At 40.9% G+C, this 22,220-nt stretch overlaps 1 protein-coding gene across 1 annotated transcript; it reads left to right on the top strand.

Annotated features, from left to right (window-relative positions):
- Positions 1 to 4,057: 4,057 nt before the first annotated feature.
- Positions 4,058 to 21,949, top strand: LOC125743175 (fibroblast growth factor 19-like). Its single transcript, XM_049015894.1, has 6 exons — positions 4,058 to 4,151; positions 4,699 to 4,879; positions 19,623 to 19,654; positions 19,862 to 19,939; positions 20,164 to 20,267; positions 20,749 to 21,949. The coding sequence occupies exons 1-6, from the start codon at positions 4,058 to 4,060 to the stop codon at positions 21,064 to 21,066; spliced, it is 807 nt and encodes a 268-aa protein (XP_048871851.1). The 3' UTR covers positions 21,067 to 21,949.
- The last annotated feature ends 271 nt before the right edge of the window (positions 21,950 to 22,220 follow it).

Raw genomic sequence — 22,220 nt, 5'->3', positions numbered from 1 at the left:
TTGGCTGTTCCTGAAGGCTCTGTTTTCTTCTTTTCAGTCATTCCTCGATGAATTTCCTGGAATGTTTGCGGTCATTGTCATATTGCAAGGGTCACTTTCGGTTGAGCTTCATACTTTGAAAGGTGGTCCCGCAGTATTCTCAAACACACTCTGGTACAATGAAAAATTCATTGTGGATTTTATGATGGTGAGCTGCCGGGGCCTTGAGCACCATGCTTTACAGTTTGTATCAGATTCTTCTAGTCAGATGCTATGTTCCACCTTCTGGTATGATGGCCAAGTAATTCTTAGTCTCATCTGTCCAGAACACATTGTTCCAGAATTCCTGGTCTTTGCATAGCTGTTCATAGGTAAACTTTAGCGTTACCCTGATAGTCTTTCTGGACAGCAGAGATTTCCTGCTGGTGCACCTCCCACATAGATCTAATCTGTGCAGCCTTTAGGTCACATTATGATATTTTTCGGTTCTTAGGGACTTTTTTCCACGGCTTGCATTCTGTCCTTGGACTGAACTTGACAGGGTGTCCTGGCCTGGACAAGTTGGCAGTTGTTTGAAATCTTCAACACTTGTAGCTGACCTTCCAGACAGTGGAATGGCTGATTTCCTTTTGTCTGGAGATCTTTTTAAATCCCTTCCAAGACTCATAGGCATCGATAACCTTGTTTCTGAAGGCCTCAGGCTGCTCTTTTGATCTAGGCAGGCTGATACCATGCACTTCAACAACAAAGAGCAAACCAAACTGTCTGAGGTTTAAATAAGACTGGTTCCTTAAAGATCCTCTCTAATAATGTTCTAATTATTTTCACCCGATATTGTGCACCTGGGTCTAATTTTAGGTATTTCAAGTAGTGATAAATGCAGGTGTGGACTTACTTTTTCCACATGCAAAATTTGTATTTGTGTTTACTTAAATTACACAATGAACTACACAATATATATGGTGCAAGATATTTGTTATACCATCTTCCTCTATCAATACTGCTGAAATGAAGATCAAATATCTGTTCACATATGTTGAAAAAGTCAAAATGTTACATGGGGTGTACTTATTTTTCACATGACTGTATTTATATATACCTTTTACTGGTTCATTTTGTTTACTAGGTTGTGCATGGAGTGTGGGTTACTGTTGACATTTTGCAGAGAGAAAATAAACTTTTTTTTAGGTTATGTGTTCTGGCACTGTTGACACACTCACATAAACCAAAACAAGGAAAACCTAAACTATATAGTATAATTCGAAACCGTAATCTCAGAAAGGCTGAGCCTCTGGGCTTCATTGACGTCAGCTACCTCCTGCTCTCTATATGGGCATATGAACCAAGAAAATGATATCCTTAAGGGGACACTATTTATGTAGCTCTCCGTACAGCCTGACAGCTTGCAGCATTACGACTGACACAAAGCTAACCTTATGTGTTGCTCTATTGTGTATTACAGTTATGTTCATTGGGTTGTTTGGTGGCTCCATTGCAGCTTTGACTCCTGCCCCCAGTTCTGTGGAGACTTCATTCCTCGTGTTCATTAGGTTTCCTCCAGGTACTCTGGTATCTTTCTCAAGCCTAAATGCATGCAGTTAGACTGTATTGCCTGCAGGGTATGATTGTAGATCTGACTATGCACATTGCAGTGCAGATGCCGGGTTCAAACCCTCAATTCTGGTCATGTGAGGGAATAAAGCAAACCAACTGGCCACCATGGAACTCAAAAATACAGTCAGGGCCACAAATCTTTGGACATTGACACAAGTTTTACTATTTTACCTGTTGACTGAAATATATCCCAATTGCAATGAAGTTGTACAATGGGCATGGACATATAGGGCAGACTTAGATTTAGTTTTAGGTTATCCACATTCAAAACGGATGAAGGGTAATTGGACAATTCCCTTAAAAGCTATTTCATGGACAGGTGTGGGCAATTCATTCTTTCATTATAAATTAAGCAGATAAATGGCTGGAGTAGATTTGAGGTATCTTGTTTGCATTTGGAAGATTGAGGTGTGAACATACAACATGCAGTCAAAGGAACTCAGTATGCAGGTGAAACAGGCCATCCTTAGACCACGAAAACAGAAAAAAACAATTTGAGAAATTGCCACAACATCAGGAGTGGCAAAATCCACAGTTTGATACATCCTGAGAAAGAAAGAAAGCATTGGTGATCTCAGCAATGCAAAAAGGCCTGGATGTCCACAGTGGTGGATGATCGCAGAATCATTTCCATGGAGAAAAGAAACCCCTTCGTAACAGCCAACCAAGTGAACAACACTCTCCAGGAGGTCGGCGTATCAATATCCAAGTCTACTATAAAGAGAAGATTGCATGAAAGCAAGTACAGAGGGTTCACTGCAAGATGCAAGCCACTCATAAGCCTTAAGAACAGAAAGGCTAGATTGGATTTAGCAAAAAAACATCTAAAAAAGTCAGCACAATTCTGGAACAGGATTCTTTGGATAGATTAAACCAAGACCAACCTGTATCAGAATGATGGAAAGAAAGTATGGAGTAGGTCTGGAACAGCTTATGACCCAAAGAACACCGCATAATCTGTAAAACATGGTGGAGGCAGTGTGATGTGAAGTGGAATATTCTCGAATGGCCAAGTCAGTCACCTGATCTCAACCCCACTGAACATGCATGTCACTTGCTAAAGACTGAACTACAGACAGAAAGACCCTCAAACAAACAGCAACTGGAAGCTGCTGCAGTAAAGGCCTGGCAGAGCATTAAAAAGGAGGAAACCCAGCGTCTGGTCATGTCCATGAGTTCAAGATTTCAGGCAGTCGTTGCCTGCAAAGGGTTTTCAACTAAGTATTAGAACTGAACATTTTATTTGCAGTTACATTAATTTGTTCAGTTACTTATGAGCCCCTGAAAGAAGCGGATTGTGTAAAAAAATTACTTTAGTTCCCCACATTTTTATTCAATGTTTTTTATTCTACCCACTGAATTAAAGCTGAAAGTCTGCACTTCAACTGCATCTGACTTGTTCCTTTTAAAATGTATTGTGGTGATGTACAGAACTTAAAAATGGAAAAACTTTGTCTCTGTCCAAATATTTATGGTCCTGATTGTATAACTATCCAATAATTATTTGCAAACCTGAAACTGATTGTACAATATGGACCACATTTCTGTTTTTTAACAAATATATTATTACAGTAGATTTTTTATGTATGTTGTGTTTGCAGTTGGTATTTAGCAGTATTATGATAAAGGCACATGATTTGTCGAAATACGGAGATCACTGAAGAAGGAAGATTAGGCTCAACAATATCAGTTTAGTGTTACTTTTTATCTGGTGGGAAATAACCTAACAAATGACTCTGTTACGAGAATGAATTACTGAATACTTCAGTGACGATTTACATTACAAAAGCAGCTTGGATTTAATAGGACCATCTGCTGGTCTGAGCAAATGTCAGAAGTGATCGTGTTGTGCAATAAAGCTATGTGCACATTTATATAAACGAATGACTCGCTGCTGCTTGGTCTTGTTATGTTATTGCAAAGAGTACAGAAACCCTGTCATCAACCACCCCCCCCCCCCCCAGTTCTGATGACCTCATCATCATGCTGCTGTGCTCAATCTCTGTAAGCCAGTGGTGAGAATTCCATAAGGTATCAGTCAGCTTATCGCTGTGTACTGATCAATGCAAAGAAAGAAACTTCAAACGTCAAACTACACTAGCCGGAGGATCCAAGGTATCATTTTGTTGAAGGACTTAGAATCTCTAGTCACATCCCTGCTTATCATACTGTTTATGACTTAACTGAGTTTGGATCACCATGTGCAGATAAACTCCAGTTCATCGCATAACGTGTTCTTCTCGAGCAACACTGATCAGAGATGTAGGATGAAAACACCATCATAAATGGACATAATGGCAGCTAAGGTTAGGCAGTAATAAAAGGCAGAGAGAATAAAATCTGAATAACAAACCAGGAATTACAATCTATAATTACGATATTTATAAATAAAGTTGCATTATAAGCGCAGTAAGTGGTGGAATGAATAGTGGGCTTTTGCCCTGGCCCTCTCTGGTGGTCTGCGATGCCCAGTAGGTTAGCACTGGCAGCCATGTGCTGGGGGGCAAGACTCCAGCCATGCAACTCGGCCACAGCTGATGGTTACCCCAGCCTCCGAAGTACCAATGCAGGGAGGAGAGGAACGAGACTGATGGACATCAATACTGATACTGTCATATCAACAATGAACATATATGGGTATGGGAGCATGATCAGCAGCAAAAAAGACATTATTTAAAATAAGCTAAAACCAAAGTTGAAAGTTGCTTTAGAAGCTACACATGAAGGCTTCGCCACCAATCCTGTTATTTATTGTAGGAAATAGAAACATGTGCCCACAGCAGTTGGAGATTCTGCAGACAACATGGTGAAAAATTTGGTGTAAATTTGTACTTGGCTTTTCAACCAAGTGAGCTATAGTAATCACACCACACAACAGAAGCCTGGGGTGTTTATTCACAGAGGAACAGTGTGATCAGAAGGCAGTTATAACAAAGGTAAAGGAGGACGATGGACCAATGAGTAAACTCTGTGCTAGATTTCTCTGAGAGGCTTTGTTGGTTTTAAACTTTATCGTGCCATTCCTTCATTGCACCACGTGCACCATAAAAGACAGTGTTTTTCTGTCTCTTAGTAACAGGATATCAACCTCTATTAATGTGGCAGGGGACTCCTTTGATGCTAGGATTGTGGACTTGCAATTGCAAGCAGAATTAGCTCAGATTAATGGCCATGTCCCAGTTCCTGAATTTGACCTGCAAATAACCCCTGTTATACGAGGTCGACCCTCACAAACCTACCCAGCTACCAACACGGGCACATTGTCCTACCAAAGTACAACAATCGGGTGAGTGTGCAAGCATCTGCGAAATCTGGAGTAAATAATGATGGGAAAGGAGGGTATAAAAATAGTAGGAATGAGATAAGAGATAATGATAAGAGACAATAGTTTCTGTCTGTCTAATGTACTATGTACATTTTTTTTCTTGGAGATTGTTACAGAGTCTTGCTTCCAGAGACAGAAATAGATTGAGTGCTGAGTTTTGTTGTTCAGAAAAAAGGCATAGAAAGTGAAAAAAGGCACAGAAAGAGCCTAGCTGGAAAGAAACAGTCAATCAATCAATCAATCAATTTATTCCACTTGGTGAATTTTTCCATGGAAGGAACAGAGTAATGGAAAGGACAGTGATGGACAGTGTTTGACTGCAGACATGAGTTGGCATGAGGGCAGCTATTTAACATCGCCACCAGGGTCCATTCAGAGCTCCCCTCTGTCTCTTTCATTTTCCTGATTTGTTACTTAGCTATTGCTTTATTTATTTATTTTTTTTTAATTTTGCTGTCATGGTTTTTCTGTTTGTAAAGGTTGCTCTCATGTTGGATGTTGGCTTGTTTTTTTTATAGCAAGTTAATTGTCATTGTTTAATCTTCACATTTGGTATAATTATCTACCTCACGTTTACTCTCCTAATTTGCCCCATTCTGTTCTTGCTGTCATTTATTTTTTTAAATGCATTTCTTTATTTCATGATTTATTAAATTGTTCAGTTCAGAATAGACCAAAGTTGTTTAATTTTAAGATCCAGGTTATGTGTAAATTCTAGGTATTTAGTTCAAGTGAAAAACAAAAGCTATATATTTTTATATATTTACTTGATTTTGGACAGAAATTATGTTTTGATGGAACTATAGGTCCAAGCTGAAATTTGAAAACTATTTATACTATCTATTTAATTTATTGACTAAAAGAAAATCTTTCATGTCTTAAGCCATAATTCAATAATATTACACTTTTCTCTCGAGGAAGTTGTACGAAAAAAGAATATGAATATTTATGTGTTTTATTATATTTATTTTTATCAAGGAATTTTTTTATGTAATCTCTTTTTGAGTGTTACCAGTTTAAATACAGAATACCGAAAAAAATACCAGATATAAATAGGTAAAGTAGAATCTAAAAAAAAAAAAGAAAACAAAATTCTCAAAGCTCCACTAATATTAAATAGAATCCCACACATGTAATCCTTTGGATAGTAAGTAGGCAGGTTTGGGAAGGTGGCTTAGGACAGCAGAGGACTGGCAGATGGCTTCTGGGGCAGGTACAGGGCACCATGGGTAGGTATTCCTGAAAAGTGTAACGGCAATAGTCCTGAAGGCTGGAATGTAAGAGAAGGGGAGGATGTACACAGGACTAAACACTGCAATCCTGCTAGGCTTATACACAGAATCATGATACCACAGCACCTTCTCATATTACACACCACAGTATCCACTTTCAGTTTTTTTTCAGTAAAGATGTCTTAAGTCTAATTGCCGGGAAGGTGAAATTGAGCAGCCGCCAGAAGAGAAGCTTGACCCACAGACCACCTGAGCAGTGACCAGCACTGAAGGAAATGGTTACAGAAATACAGGAAATCGTAACAATGTTTATTTTGAACTGATAATAGAGGTGTTGCAATAATTCCTCCGTCGCAATCCCCCTAAATGAAAAGTATGGATAGTGATCAAGATGAGTCTTTGATACATTGACTTGGTTAGACTCTGTATATCTGCAGGTAGCATACTTCTTGCTGACATTTAAATATTTCCCCACAGAAAACTGATGTCCAGGGACAAAAATTCATTGGGTGTTGGTGCCACATAGGTTCTCAATGGGATTTGAACCAGGCAATATGCTGGTCTGCGTGAAGAAGGTGTTCAGTATCTGTCACAATGACCTTTGCCCTTCAAATGATACACATGGTCAAGAGTATTCAAGGTAGTGCCAATAGTGTTCTGGGAAAATTTAACAATCTTCCTTAACCTATTTTTGTTAACCATGCTGAGGTTCACAAACCAACAAATCATTGAAAAAATTAAAATTGACCTCAGTTTTCTCTGAAAAAAACAATCTCCGGTTGGCCTTTTTGCAGATCAAGTCCATATTGGAATCGAGAGTTATTTTGTTATTCAGGATGGTTCCCAAGTACACTGATCAAAAAAAATTATACATTGACACTTCAGATCTCAATGGGGAAAAAGATCATGCTGGATATCTATACTGGTTTGAACTGGGTGATGTGTTAGGAACGAAAGGATGCCACAACGTTTGATGGAAATGAAAATGATCAACTGAAGAGGGTTGAATTCAAAGACACGCTGAAAATCAAAGTGAAAAAATGATGCTGCAGGCTAGTCCATTTTGCAGAACATTCATTTAATTCTGGTATTCTACGGCAAATGCCAATCGAGTTCCGAAGTGCTGGGCAGTGAGCACAGGGCCCACTATAAGACACTGAACCCTCAGGCCACCCTCAGGAAATTTGTTTCTGACTGTTTGGTCAGACACATTCACACCAGTGGCCTGCTGGAGGTCATTTTGTAGGGCTCCAGCAGTGTTCATCCTGTTCCTCCTTGCACAAAGGAGCAGATACCGGTCCTGCTGATGGGTTAAGGACCTTCTACGGCCCTGTCCAGCTCTCCTAGTGTAACTGCCTGTCTCCTGGAATTTCCTCCATGCCCTTGAGACTGTGCTGGGAGACACAGCAAACCTTCTGGCTTTGGCACGTATTGATGCGCCATCCTGGAGGAGCTGGACTACCTGTACAACCTCTGTAGGGTCCCGGTATCGTCTCATGCTACCAGTAGTGACACTTGGCAAATGCAAAACTAGTGAGAAAACCGTCAGAAAACATGAGGAGAGAAAGATGTCAGTGGCCTCCACCTATTAAACCATTTCTGGTTTGGGGGTCGTGTCATTGTTGCCCCTCTAGTTCACTTGTTGATAATTTCATTATCACCAAAGCTGTTGAAACTGATTAACAACCCCCTCTGCTAACTTACCAGATCAATATCCCAGAAATCTAATTGACTTGATGCTACACTCTGCTTGAAAAGTGTTCCTTTAATTTTTTGGAGCAGTGTATTTATGTTGGCTTATTGCCTCTATAGGTATGCAATTGATAAATGTTGGCTCTGTTAAAGAAGGATTTAGATGAAAATCAATTAGCATATCTTTTGTCTTAGACACAGTAAGTTTCAAGTTTGAATCTTCATACCATTTGATATCCATGTCCAGAATTGGACCATGCCCCACCTCATAATCCTGCAGGAGACTAATGATCACAGAATCATCAGCAAACCTGATTGTATGCCCTGACTCAAATACACTCTGACAGTCATTGGTTTAGACACAATTGGTGTGACAAAACGCAGCCCTGGGGTAATCTTGTGCAGCACATTAACAGGGGTTCTGGCCATTGTTGAAGCCTCGTTTCATTAAATACTCTTCTGCCTTCCTGGCAGCATGTGATGGAGCATTATCATCTGCAGTCAAATGTACACCTTCAGGAGCTCGCCAATGGCCAACCAGCACACCACCAATTATACCAGCCCAACACATCACACCACCACCTCCCTGCTGGCGTCGCAGACTAAGAAGTCTGTCATTCTTTACCTAACCCATGCTCTCTCAGTCAGGTCCATCAACAGTCAGCACACATCACTGAACAGTACAGTTTGGGAGTATATCTGGGCCCACTCACTTCCTTTCCTCTGTGACTGCCTTTATTTAAGCAATAACGTACAAGACAGAGCGCGGTTATACCTCAATATATCATGGCTGTGATTTAGTTGTAGGTGCAAGGAGGCATAAATTACAGGGGAGATGTTAAAACAGAAGATACACCCTTGAGATGACTTCAAGCATGTTATTGGTTTTATATAAAAGTTCATCGAGTAACATTTATAAATGAACATTTATAAATTTGTCCCTCAGAGACAAATAAAATTATTTTGAATTTGAATTTGACAACAAATAATACTTTACTTGATTATTAATTTAACCATTTATGGGCCTCTGCAAAAAAAAGAAAAGAAGAACAAACTGGTTCCCACCAGCCAACTGATGACTGTTGCCAAGCAACACAGCTGACTCACTCCCAACTCTTTGGCATATTAATTTTGGCAATTCACAAAATATATTCACATTTTACTGCTGAGCTGGGGTACATTTCTCAAACGCTCCTGTTAGCGACTTAGATAGTTGAAACCATTCAACTGCACAGTTATAAATGTGTAGGCTGCTAACGTAATTAGCAACTATGCTTTTGGGAAACGTACCTCCACTCTGCTTTTAATTTTTAATTTTGTATCACAGCTTCACTCCTTCCAATTTTGAATGAACAGAAAACACATACAGAGTGTTTTAATGCAAAATTACATAAAATTACGTATTACGTATATCAACGTAACAAAAATGTACATTAATAATCACGTTAAATATCTTCTTTTCAGCAAATACAATCAATATTATTTTAAGCTATTTTATGACATGTATTTTGAAAACATAAGTTAAACAAAACAATTGCTTTGTAGTCTTATACTTGCGAAAGTCTCGGAAATGTAGTGAAAAATGGTAAAAGAGCAACCTAGTTAACAACAGTTTGTACATATTTATAAAGACAAGTTTTTACAAAAGCGATAAAGATTAGAAAAAAAGTGACATTTTGTAATTTACAAAGTCACTGCGTATCTGAATTCATAGTTATCCATGAATTGAAGAAATGTATTTTTATCGCATTTCCTCAGTGAAAACACTTTCACATAACAATACAAGGTCAAAGCTCCTTAGTCAGTCTAAAGAGAACCCAGCAGCAGCAAGGTACCGTCCCCAAGCACTGCTCCCTGGGTGCTCAATTAGCTGCCCCCTGCTATGTCACGATGTCACACATGGGTTAAATGCAGAGGACACATTTCATTGTTGTGCACTGTGTGCTGTGGTGTGTCAACAATGATCACTGATCACCAAATTCAAATAATTTCACACAGCTTGTTTAATGCCATGGCACAACAATGTGGATGTAAGAAAAAGTACAAAACCCCTCCCACCCCTCCCACCCCATGCACGCAGACATGATGGGTCATCAGAGCTCCCACAGCAAAAGACTCATTGCCTGCAAATGCAGAACCGAACGCCACAGGAAATCCTTCTTACCTGTGGCAATAAGACTGTATAACTCTTCCTCATTCTGTAGATGACCTTTTCAGAATCTGTCATTATGACTCATTTGGATCGTGCAATATTACTCCTCTGTTTGTTATCGAATGTTTGTTTTACCCATCATCACATGCTGCTATCGCAATTATTCAAGGCACAAACACTTAGTCACTTTTCATTACACATGCACTAATAATCTGTTATTTTATTATATTTGTTATAGCTTAGTTATAGTTTTTTTTTTTTTACTTTTTATAGAGTATGAGTATTTATGTGTATTTACAAGTTAATAGTATTGTAGTTACAATACAGTATCACTCATAGTTATTTTGCACTATTATTTTTCTTTACCTTACCTTTGTTCCTATTGTTGCACTGAGCGTGTAAAGGACAAAAGAATTTCCCTCGGGATAAATAAAGTTTTTTCTTATCTTATCTCATCTTATCTTAAAAATGGCGTCAGTGCCGGTCATGCAAGTCCATGTGGAACCATAGGCAAGCCCACACCCCTCCTTAAGAATGAAAACATCAGGAAAGCCTTTGTCATGTCCTACATACCTTTTTCCCAGTGTTCTCCACGGTGTGGTGCTAACAAGCCACACCTGTTCCCCATTTAACCCTGCCTCTCGTTTCAGTCCTGGTGTGGATGATCCCAGGTGCCTCTCGTCTGCTCCCTCATCTGTGGTGTATATAGTGTATCCACGTCCTGACATCCCCAGTCTGGTTATTGTGATGTTATGTTGCTGACTGCTTGTGCCCCCCTCATTTATCCAGTGCTCCATGTATCTCTGTACTTTTTCCGTCTAGTTTCAACCCCTCGTGGTCTGTTTACTTTACTTTCCTCGTTGTGCTTTGGGCTCAATAAACCACTTTATTTTTCCCCGATGCCTGCCTTGCCTCAATACACCATGACAGTCTTTTGCATAATAGTGAGAGATGTAGTTTGGATATGGACTTGGTGATGCAGAGGCCATCCTGGAAGCTCCTGGGTGCAAGGAGGGGCATGCATGCAGATACTAAGGGTCATTTAGGCTCACTGTCTCATCTAAATGGTGTGTCTATCAATTGAAACAGTGTAAACCAAGGAAAATACAAGGAGCCACTCTGGATGTATTTGGTGACAGCATCATATGCTTACAATTTTAGGTACTGAAGATTTACCAGACGTAATGAAAATGCGTGGACACTAGGGTTGGGCGATATATCGGGTTTTTACGATATATCGATATATTTTCATATAAGATATATGATGGGACAATATCGTTTATCATATAGTTTGTTGCTTTAGAATTATATTCATAGCGCTGCCACTTCGCCTGTTTCTCCTCACCCTGTCTGTCTCTTACAAAATTGTGCCCTGAGCCGCCCCTCTCCCTCTCCAAACACAACCCATCCCTCCCACTCACTCACTCACTCACTCACTCACAATTCCTGCATGCAGAAACAACATGGAGACAGGTACAGACACGAGGCAAGCTAACGAAGAAAAGCTGGAGGGTATTTCATGAAGCAGGATGTCTTGTTTAGCCGAATAACTTGTCAGATTTACAATTAAATTTACAGATTTACAGCTACAGTAAAGTGAACGGTTATATGGGCCATTTAGCCCAGATTACCATAAATCCAACAAGTTATCCGACTAAGCAAGAAATCCTGCTTAGTGAAATACCCCCCTGGTTGGTAAAATAATATATGCCGGTGTTCTAACGTTTCATCCTAACCTATGGTAACGTCCTACCTTTGGGTACTGCACATGCTTACAATGAAATCAAGGCCCTTTTCTTATGCTTGAAGAACCGCCCATGGATCTGTCCTACCTTGCATTGAAGTTATGGCTTATTTCTGCGTTTTCAATGTTCATACATTTTAAATATTTTATTATACACCTTGATCACACTTTACTGTCAGCATCACGTTGATTTACTACACTGTATGTCGAATTACCTGACATGTTTTAACACTTAATCTTATAAGGTATTTCAGACTCGCAATGCCTGCTTACATTACACTAGTTTGTGTTTTTTAGACAAGTTACGTATTTATTTTTTGGATTATCCGCTTTCAGTTTCAACCCATAAAAATGACAACAACATTTTCGGTAAAGTAGCACCGATCGATAGATACATCTGTCGAAACGGAGTAAGGTAGGACAAATAGACATTTTTGAGCTATTTCTTCTTGTACATGTACAGCTGTCTGTAAATAAAAGTGCCCGTGTGATATTGAGGACATTTGGCTCTGACTTGGAACTGTCATGGAATTTGTTATTACTTTATGGGAAAACAATATTGAGATATATATCATATATCACAGTTCAGCTAAAAATATCGACATATGATTTTCGGTCCATATCGCCCAGCCCTAGTGGACACATACAGTATATTAACACACAGAGAAACAGCTAGAAGAACACACAGATGGACACACAGAGGAACACGCACATGGGGACACACTCAAGAACACACTTGGGAACAGACAGAGGGATGAACACAGGGACAGACATGGAGACACAGGGATGCACACAAGGGCAAACACACGGATACACACAAGGACAAACACAGGGACACACACATGGATGCACACAAGGGCAAACATCGGCACACACACAGGGACACACACACAGAAACACACAAGGACACATAAAGACACACAAGGACACACACAGGAACACACACAAAGACACAGAGGGACACATACAGAGACGCAAACAAAGACACATACAGGGACACGTTTGATGTATAAATAGCCATGCATCCTCAAATTGTCCATTTATACAACTGAAAGAGAATTGTTTGATGAGTCTCTCCTGGAACATAGTTATGTAGAATTAATCTTTCTCAATCTGTTGATTCTTATATCATAAGCATAAACAAACTACTTTCTTTTACTGAGATAATTCTAAAAGCATTCTTTTAAAAGCAGCCCCCCAAGGCTTACCAATTACCTATTTCTCACTAGAGGTTGTCTTGTGTGCTTTGAGTGGGGACAGGAGGGGTTTGCGGAGATTGCTGAACCAGCTGCCAGCAGGCTATAAACCAGTGGTATATATTGGCTGCTGTAGGGCAAGCATTCCAAGCATAAAATATGGGACAGGAAGTGGGGTCTGAGATATTTACCATGCTGTACATTACAAGTATCTGTGAGCAGTGTCAGATTGCTATGTAAGCCCTTAGCCATTCATTTTTTAAAAAGCAACCAGGAAAGTAACAGAGTCATCTTCTAATAGATCAGCACCAGCTTGTGCTAAAGGTGGTTATTAAGCCAGCGGCCCTTTCCCATTGGCTGTGCTGTTCTGGAGTTTGTAGCCGGGGGCAGTGGACACAGAGGTTCAGGAAGTGAGTCACTGTGCGGCAGTGAGAGGGCCTGATTGGGGGGGGGGGGGTGGGGGGGACATAGAAAGATCATGCATGGAAAGCATCTAACACATGCTCCGGAGATAAGTGGTTCCCTGGGCGTCATTCACATAACCCAACATGATCCTGGCGACATGTCTGCTCCGAGCCATCCTCCAGACTCAAGTTGCAGGCTAGGGCCTCAGAGAGGAAAGACAGGAAAGAGGAGCAAGCAGGGCAGGAGGTGATGTGAGTGAGGGGGATGGTACCCACCCGCTTGCTCAGGGTCAACCTATACATCTAGCATATTTCCCAGGGACCATGCACTGCAGAAGACATCTGAACAATGGGGACTTCAAGTCATGCCCACTTTTGCTTTCGAAAAAGTCAGACATAACCTTTTGTTAAAGGAAACAAATGTATTTCAGGCTTTATTAATATAGTTTTATCAATTCACATAAAATTATTTGTGGGTCATTTTTTTCATAAATGTCAGAATCCACACCTGTTCATGTTCCAGTCTGTGACCTGCACCCAAGGGATAAGCTTGCATCACGAGTTAATGGCAAGTAACTCAACACTGGGCACAAAAGGATAGTTAGCAACTCAGTGAAGAATTTCTGACCAAGAACCCATCTGGATTTCATCCTCAATTTAGTCATTGTGTACCGAGTAGTTTTTATTTATCCTAATGTCCTGAATAAAGGTTGCTTTCATAAGTCATCATGTCACATCCAGCAGTGTAAGGGTTGACCCAGAATGCAGGCTGTGCAGGGATAATCCAACGTGGGGACGATTTTATTGCCTTCGTCAGGCAGACAGCAAACGTGAATAGGCAACAATGAACGTAAAAGGGACACTCGACTGAAAGATGCTTAAACAAGGCTAATGAGGAGAAAACACAAGGCAGCAGTGGGGAAGAACAAGAGGTAAGACTGACAATAGTTGTGGCTGATTTGGAGCCATACCCAAGGGAAAACATGGGGATCAGACAGCAAGCTGGACGTGACAGTGCCCCTCCCCAAAGACACCCTCCGGACATGCAGTACTGACCAGGGAGGGGACCCAGAGGACGGGAACATGAGGACCAGAATGCAGTGCTGGACTCGATGAACAGGACATAGTCAAACACCAGATGAACAGGCTTTCAGGACGGAGGACCTGGGGACACAAAGCAGAACTTGGAACTGGAACAAAACCAGGCGAAGAGAACGTCAACAGATTCGACTAAGACGGGCAAGGGTGTTCAGATTCAGATAGGACACTTTGGGTACCAGATTGGGGCATAAGATGGAACTAAGGACACAATGGCCAGGGCAGGATTAAAGCTAACAGGGAAATGACCAAGACAAAGAACACAACAGGGTAGAGAGGTAAAGGGGCCACAGGAACAAAGACAAGATAACATGGACTAGACAGGACATAAAAACAAACGGAGGCACAGAGGGGAATGAGGTCAAAGAGGGGCCTCTGGAGACCCCCGGATGCCGGGCGGTAGACCCACAACGTGAGACCTTCAATGGCTTGGTGGGTCAGACGGTGTCACAGGAAGGGCTGGTCTGGGCCTGGAGGGCAATGTTGAGGAACCGGGAGGACTGAGACCTGGAGCACCTGCAGAGTCAGAAAGACAGGGGCAGAAGCCAGGGCTCAAGAGCCCTGAAGGGTTTGCCAAACAGGGACACCCTGAGGAACCTTGGGTGGGTAGGTGCTGGACTTGGCATGGTGGCCCCAAATGGTGTGCCCCCCTCTCCCTCAACTGGCCCCCTTTCTGGATGCTCTCTGGGATTAATGCTCCCTACAGGACTTGGGAGTGACATGACAGGACCATTGGTCTAGGGGCCATGGATTGGGTCTCAGGGCTATGCCCAGAGGGTCCCATTCAAAGTCCTCAGGGGGAAATGTCCTCCTCTGGCCAAGTTTCAGACAGAGGCTTGAGTCCAAAGCTAGCGTCTACCTGGGAGCCCAAAGTGGGTGATTACTGGGCTGTCTGGTGGCAGGTTAATGACAACAAACTGTTTGTAACAACACTGTTGATGTCAAGCTGAACCCCAGCCTTGTTATGGGGAGCATGTGAGATAAGTCCCATAGGGGCGAAGCTTGCTTGGGATTGAGGTTCCAGAGACGCAGCAGCTCTCTTCTCCTTGGGGCCTGCCACAACCCTTCCCTGGTGACCACTTCCCAAAGGGCCGAGACAAGGTCCCTGGCATCAGATGAGCCAACGGAGGCCGGTGAGGTGGACGTAGGTGAGTAGGCAGGAGCCCATGAGGTGACAACTGCATGTGACTGACGAGGCGATGGGCATTGCCAAACAGGCAAGTAGGCAACTGGCCCCAGTCTGGGTGATGGCAACTGCATGGCAGGAGCTTCTTCCAAATGCCCCCCATTACCTGAGCACCTGAGGCAGGCGACAGGGTTAGTAATACCTCACCTATCTGGTCAAGCAAGGTGATGATCTCGGGAAATCCCTGCAAAAGCAGATCCCGGTGTAGCTCCAGGAGGCCAAAATACTTGGAAGTGGGTATATGGGAAGACAAAGAAGCTTCAAATGGTGAGCAGGTGGTGATCGGTGTTACTTTGTGCTGAGAGGAAGTGGTAATCACTGCGGCCGCAGGTTGTCGGAGCTCACTAACAAAAGAATCTCATCATCCACCTCCACCATTTGGAGGAAGTACCACTATGATTCCAGGAGCAGCTGGACCAGCAAACCGGTCCCCATAAAGGAAAAAAAACTGATATTTATCACGTTATGGGGACATTGTGTCCCCATAAGGATAGGTATACCTGCTCGCACACACACACACACACACATACACACACAGAATATATTTCCATGCTTTTGGTGCAGTGAATCTATTTCAGATGAGAATGTGTTTTCAAATAATTTCTAGGCCAAATGTCATTTTTCAAGGTCATTTTACTCAAAAATAAGCAAAATTTTGGTAACTAATCAAATGTTCTAAAAGAAAGATTTATTCAAGTAAAAGTCAGACATTAAAAACATTACACTTCATTATACAAAATATACATATAGAACATATCAGATCCCCATATCATTGTTTGGGCAGCCTCCATCACACTTGCCGAACGGGCCACAGTGAATTCCAGCTTGATAATATTTGCAGTTACACTTGCATGCAACTAGGCAGCCTCAGTGGAGCAGCCATGAGCATGCCTGGCTGGCATCTACCAGATCAGCCCAATATGACACCCACACCTTGGCTCTCTCATTCCATTCCCCATGTCACTTGCCTGAATCAGGGTTTTTGGGAGTTCTGCCAAGAGACTGTCTCCAGACATATGCTACAGTGAGAAGTGCACATTTTGACTGCTGAAACAAAGCATACTGGGTTGGTGGGATGAAGTCAAGTGATTTTAGACCATGAGTGAACATCAGCTTCATTCATAGTTACATTGATTGGGTTTGCACCGCAATTTTTGCTCTACATCAACACAATGAAGTGCTCCATACTTTGTATGTGCGGGGAGTCAGATGTGAGGCTGGTTAGGTCATCTGTGATGGCAATGAAGTTGTCGGTGACGGTAAAGATGGTCGATATCTTCCATGGTGTCTTTTTACAAGTTCTAAACATTACCGATGTTGCATCATGTGCTGTGTATGTACAGAAGAAAGGAAATGCTCCACAGTTCGAGGTTTCAGCTGTTGACAGATTTGATGGACTGGGACCACTCTGAGCAAAGAAATGATAAATTGCAAGAACATCCACATCAGCAACTACTCTCCTTACATCGCCTTTTGTGTGCCCCTGCTTAGTAGCATGATACAAACAAAGCATCATTGGTGTGTCTGCTTGTTTTTGCTGGCAGGGAGACAATGCTGCTACATCATCTGTTGCTGAGGACAATGTTGGCTTTGTGATGAAGACATGATACACTATATGTACAAAAATATTGGGATACTTGGCCATTACACCCACAGAAACTTTTATGACATCCCATTCTAAATCCATAGGCAACGATATGGAGTTGCTTCCCCCTTTGCAGCTATACTGTAACAGCTGCCACTCTTCTGAGAAGGCTTTCCATAAGATGTTGGTGTGTGTCTGTGGGGATTTTTGCCCATTCATCCAGAAGAGAGTTTGTAAAGTCAGGCACTGATCTTGGACGTGAAAGACTGGCTCACAATCTGCGATCTATTTCATCCCAAAGGTGTTTGATGGGGCTGAGGTCGGAGGGGGGGCACATTCTTCCACACAAAACTCACCCAACAATATCTTTGTCGACCTTATTTTGTGCACTGGGGGACAGTCATAGAACAGAAAAGAGCCTTCCCCAAACTCTTCCCATAAACTTGGAAATATAGGATTGTCCAAATGTCTTGGTTTGCTGAAGCATTTAGAGTTCCTTTCCCTGGAACTAAGAGGCCAAGCCCAATGCCTGAAAAGCAACTCATATATGAGACCACATGAGATCATAAGCCTGTTTCTCTGTGGGATATCTCTGATAATGCTTTCCCATTATCTTCCTTTGCAGCCTGTAGACTATGTCCTGTTTTTTCAGGAAAGGAGGTTCCATTTGTCTTCAGAAATCGGTGGTTTCTGCTCTCCTTTAGGATTAAAAATGAAAGAAAAATCACAGTGTCCTGTGCATCTAAGGTAATACTACAATTTACAACTGCTTTGGGGTCACTGGATCCCATGGTCCAGAAGTTATTGTAAAAATAAACAAACAAACACATTTTTTCCTCAATAATAAGTCATAGAAGATACATACAGGGTTGAAAATAAACAAAAGCACCACTTTCTCGTATGTATTTAAGATGGCACTACAGTTTGCAGCTGGTTTGACTGCTTATGCCGGGAAGCCTGAGTGAATCACCGCCTCTATGTCTGAAGGTTGTGGATCGTAATATCTGTCGAATATCCAAACTAAAACTGATTTTACCGTTGTGATACCACTGCAGTAAATTGATGTGATCCTGAACACTACATCGCCCCCTTGAGGTCAAAGGTATTTGAAATGCTGAAATAAATAAATAAATAAATAAATAAATAAATAAATAAATAAATAATAGATCACACTCTTTTACAATCCTTCCATATGTCTTTGTCGCATGGTCCTTTTGTGTCTGCAGTGCTTCAACACTTCCTCATATTACATCAAAAAATGTGAACATAACTTACTTGTTATCCATTCTGTGCTATGGAATTCCAGGCAATAGACCTATGACACCCTCATAAATCTAAAATAAATAAATAAATAAATCGTTAATTCTCTTGAACTACTCACTGTTCGCTGTATAAACAAAATTAAGAACATGCGTATGTTAGGCTGGGAATCCCACAAGTGATTTCCAGAAAACTGAGTGATAAGAAGTGGCGCTTAGTTAATGCTATAATCGGGCAAATATTTTTTAAAATATAATTTTATTTATTGGGTTAACAGATGTGTGTGTGTGTGTCAATGTATGGCAATGTCATGTCATATTCTTGACGATTTCATCTACAAATTCATATGAAAATTAAAATGCATTATTTATGATAAGCAGTTTATATCATGAAACATTTTTAATGATAATTTACCATTTTAATGATTACTCTTCTTGTTACATACTGTATTGCGTTAAACCTTTCATCCTCTACAATTCGTCCTCTGCCTCATGCCTCGACCATCCATAGATAAGTCATGATGGAAGATAAAAACAATTTTTCTGATAAATTCAATTATTATGATCAATATTGGTAACAGTGGCTATGAAACAAATAACTGGCTTTGAAATGGAGGCATCATTGATAACAGGACTGGAGTGCCAGAAACACAAGCCCAAAAATGGAAATGGTCACTTCCTTTTACCCAATGTCATATTCAAGTCTTAATCCACTTTACTATACCAGACACTAGAGGTAATATTTCTGCATCCTTGAATTCAGTGACTCATCAGTCCTCTTTCTGCAAAGGTCCCTGGACCCCAGCTTTGTATATAAAGCCCCTGACTAGCATTTCTCTTCTAAGTGAGAGTTTAGCTTAGTCCAGCTACATTGCATTGACTCCTGTTATTTAATTGATCACTTTTATTCATTTAATACTTATTCATAGATAGGCAGCAGGGTTTAGTTTTCTTTTTATCATTTAGTTGGATTTCTTTTTTGGGTTTATTCCTTGCTGACATTTTCCTGTATCACTTTCACCTGACGTTGACATTCATACCTTCAAATGTTCCTCTCCACTTTTGACACCTGCCTCTCTATCACCTTTTTCCTCTTCTTCCTACCCCTCTCCCTCTTATTTTATCTTCCGGATCCAAACCCACTTCTGTCATTCAGTGATCATGTCAGACAGAGACACTTATACACAGGTAGTACCATCATTGAAATTCTTATTTGTTGTGTTGTCGCACATTCTATGTTGTGCAGTTTATAGGAGCATCTTTAAAAGTAAAAGATGACCATTAAAATATATTTAGACATATGTTTAATTGTGTCTAAGTTTATTGTTGTCGTGAAAACAATTATAATAATGTTAATGTATCAAGTTCAAAGCATTTATTTTACCTTTGGTCCAGAGGACAAAAGGCGTGGACTTTTCCTGGAGATTTGCCCAGATGGCGTTGTGAAAGGGACCCCCATCCAGACGGAAAACAGTGAGTCTTACTGCACATACAGGCATTTTTATTAGGAAATTGGACAACCTACAGGCTTAGTAGCAGTGCAATATGGTTGAGGTTAAGGTATTCAGGGGACATAGGTGGAATATCACAATGCATTCGTAAATGACACGCAAAATTTGATCTACCAATCAGTATCATGAATTGTATTGTAAAGGCTGAGACCAAAGCCTGACCATTCATGCACATGTGTGTTTCAGGTGTGCTCCAGCTGAAGTCTGTGAGAGCTGGAGAGACTGTCATCCAGGCATTGTCATCATCTCTCTACCTGTGTGCCAACGAGAAGGGACATCTCAAAGGGCAGGTGAGCATTTTCAGTGAGGAAACCAGGGCCTTGGTCCAACCAAGACTCTGGAATTTCTTTATTTGTCACCCAAATGTTATATATTGCACAATACAGCCTTCATTCTTAATGCTTTCAGTGAGTATTACTATGAATGTAACACATTCTATTTCGACTGTTTAATAGTTTTAGAGCTTCTAATTACATGTCTAAGGCAGCTGTTTGAAAATGGTGGCTGAATCTCAGCCAGTGTACAGAGCAATACCACATAGCACAGTATAAAGCACACCAGTATAACATCCTGTCCCCAACTGGAAACTGGGAAAACCTATTTATGTATCACTAAATGAGAAGACATCCGTTTTGCTGACTGCATCACATAGTCTTACGTCACAGTAAGTGCTGAGGAGAGAGTTTAAGCCTGACCATGATCCCACTGACGCCGAGTAAATGATGTTCTTGCAGACACTAATGAATTCATCCTGTGGCTTTTTCCATCCAGCGGATATACACAGAAGCTGACTGCACCTTCAAGGAATTGTTGCTGGAGGATGGGTACACACTTTTCCTTTCTGTTAATCATGATATTCCCGTGTCTCTTACATCTAAGAGGCCCCCAGGAAAGCACCTTCCTCCATATTCGCGGTTCCTACCGATGAGAAATGACCTGCTAATGGAGAGTGATGAAGAGAAACAGAGTGAATTTCTGATGAAAGATAAAGAACATTTAGACCTTGACTCTGATGACCTATTTGGAATGAGACTTGGAGAATCAGTCATAAGTCCAGCATTCAACTTAAATGTTCCTGCTGCTAGGTAACGTAAAAAAATCGCGTAAATGTAAAATCCACATCAAACAGTTACTACCACAGTCTTTTTCCCCTCAGTTATGTCTCGAATGGCTAAACTGTAACATTTAATTTATTTGCTGAATTTTTAATTCATAGGTGTGTGTGTATACCTGTATATATATATATATATATATATATATACACACATATATATATATATGTGTGTGTGTGTGTGTGTATGACAGTAATTGTCATGTGCTGGTAATGTTTTGTAAGTCTTTACTGTATCTAGAATAAAGGTCGTTTACAAAAAATAAAACCTGGAAAGATTTCTGTGAAGAATCTGTTCTATATTTTTGGGATGAGTCAAGAAAAAAACATGGCACATTACATAATTACAATTATACATACTCATCCCATCCAGGGTGTATCCCAGCTTTGTGCCCTATGCTCCCTCCCAGACAGTCCACATTTTTGCTCCCTCCCAGACAGTCCACATTTTTGCTCCCTCCCAGACAGTCCACAATGTGGGGCTCCCGAGGACCAGGTTGGAAACACTGGCCGATGCTACCTTGTATAGACTCCAAGCCCGTCTCTGACAATATCCTGCATAATCAACTAGAACAGGAGTGGCCAGTCTTATCCAAAAAGGGCTGCTGTGTGTGCAGGTTTTCGCTGCAACTCTCAAACTAGATTACTAATTAGAGGACCGAATGGCTGAAGAGTCCTGACACCTGGGTTTGAACAGCTGACCTAAAGGTTATCCCAAAAACCTGCATACACACCGGCCCTTTGTGGATAAGGTTGGACACCCCTGGACTAGAACGTGGATGGATGGATGAATGGATTAAATATATGATTTCTAAAAAAGGTTATTGCTGTATATATCAATAACTCAGCTTCCGTTCTCTCTCTCCAAAGATGGTGTGGGGGGGGCACCACACCCCAAAAGACAGAAAACCTCCTAACGCTCATATTTGCATTGCTTGTAATTTGAAGGTGTGGAAAATCTGCATTAACTTCGTTATCATAAAGAAATTTATTGCTTAATAATTATTCATATTGATGTAGCGTTATCACTGCTAAAATGATATTTAAAAACTTTATCTTTGATACAGTTGTTTCATCTCACATATAGACATTTCTAGTACTTTCCTCATTAAATGAAATATAATTTTGTGAT

The sequence above is a fragment of the Brienomyrus brachyistius genome, chromosome 5 (assembly GCF_023856365.1).
Source record: "Brienomyrus brachyistius isolate T26 chromosome 5, BBRACH_0.4, whole genome shotgun sequence".
Classification (NCBI taxonomy): domain Eukaryota; kingdom Metazoa; phylum Chordata; class Actinopteri; order Osteoglossiformes; family Mormyridae; genus Brienomyrus; species Brienomyrus brachyistius.
Note: the sequence above shows the minus strand (reverse complement) of the source record. Positions and strands in the feature narration are given on the sequence as shown.

Bases quoted from the DNA above. Each gene is read 5' to 3' on its own strand.
- LOC125743175 (XM_049015894.1), top strand. From the start codon at position 4,058: ATGCCCAGTAGGTTAGCACTGGCAGCCATGTGCTGGGGGGCAAGACTC. The intron at 4,152-4,698 runs GTACCAATGCAG...TTAATGTGGCAG, and splicing joins TGGTTACCCCAGCCTCCGAA to GGGACTCCTTTGATGCTAGG. The intron at 20,268-20,748 runs GTGAGCATTTTC...TTTTCCATCCAG, and splicing joins AGGGACATCTCAAAGGGCAG to CGGATATACACAGAAGCTGA.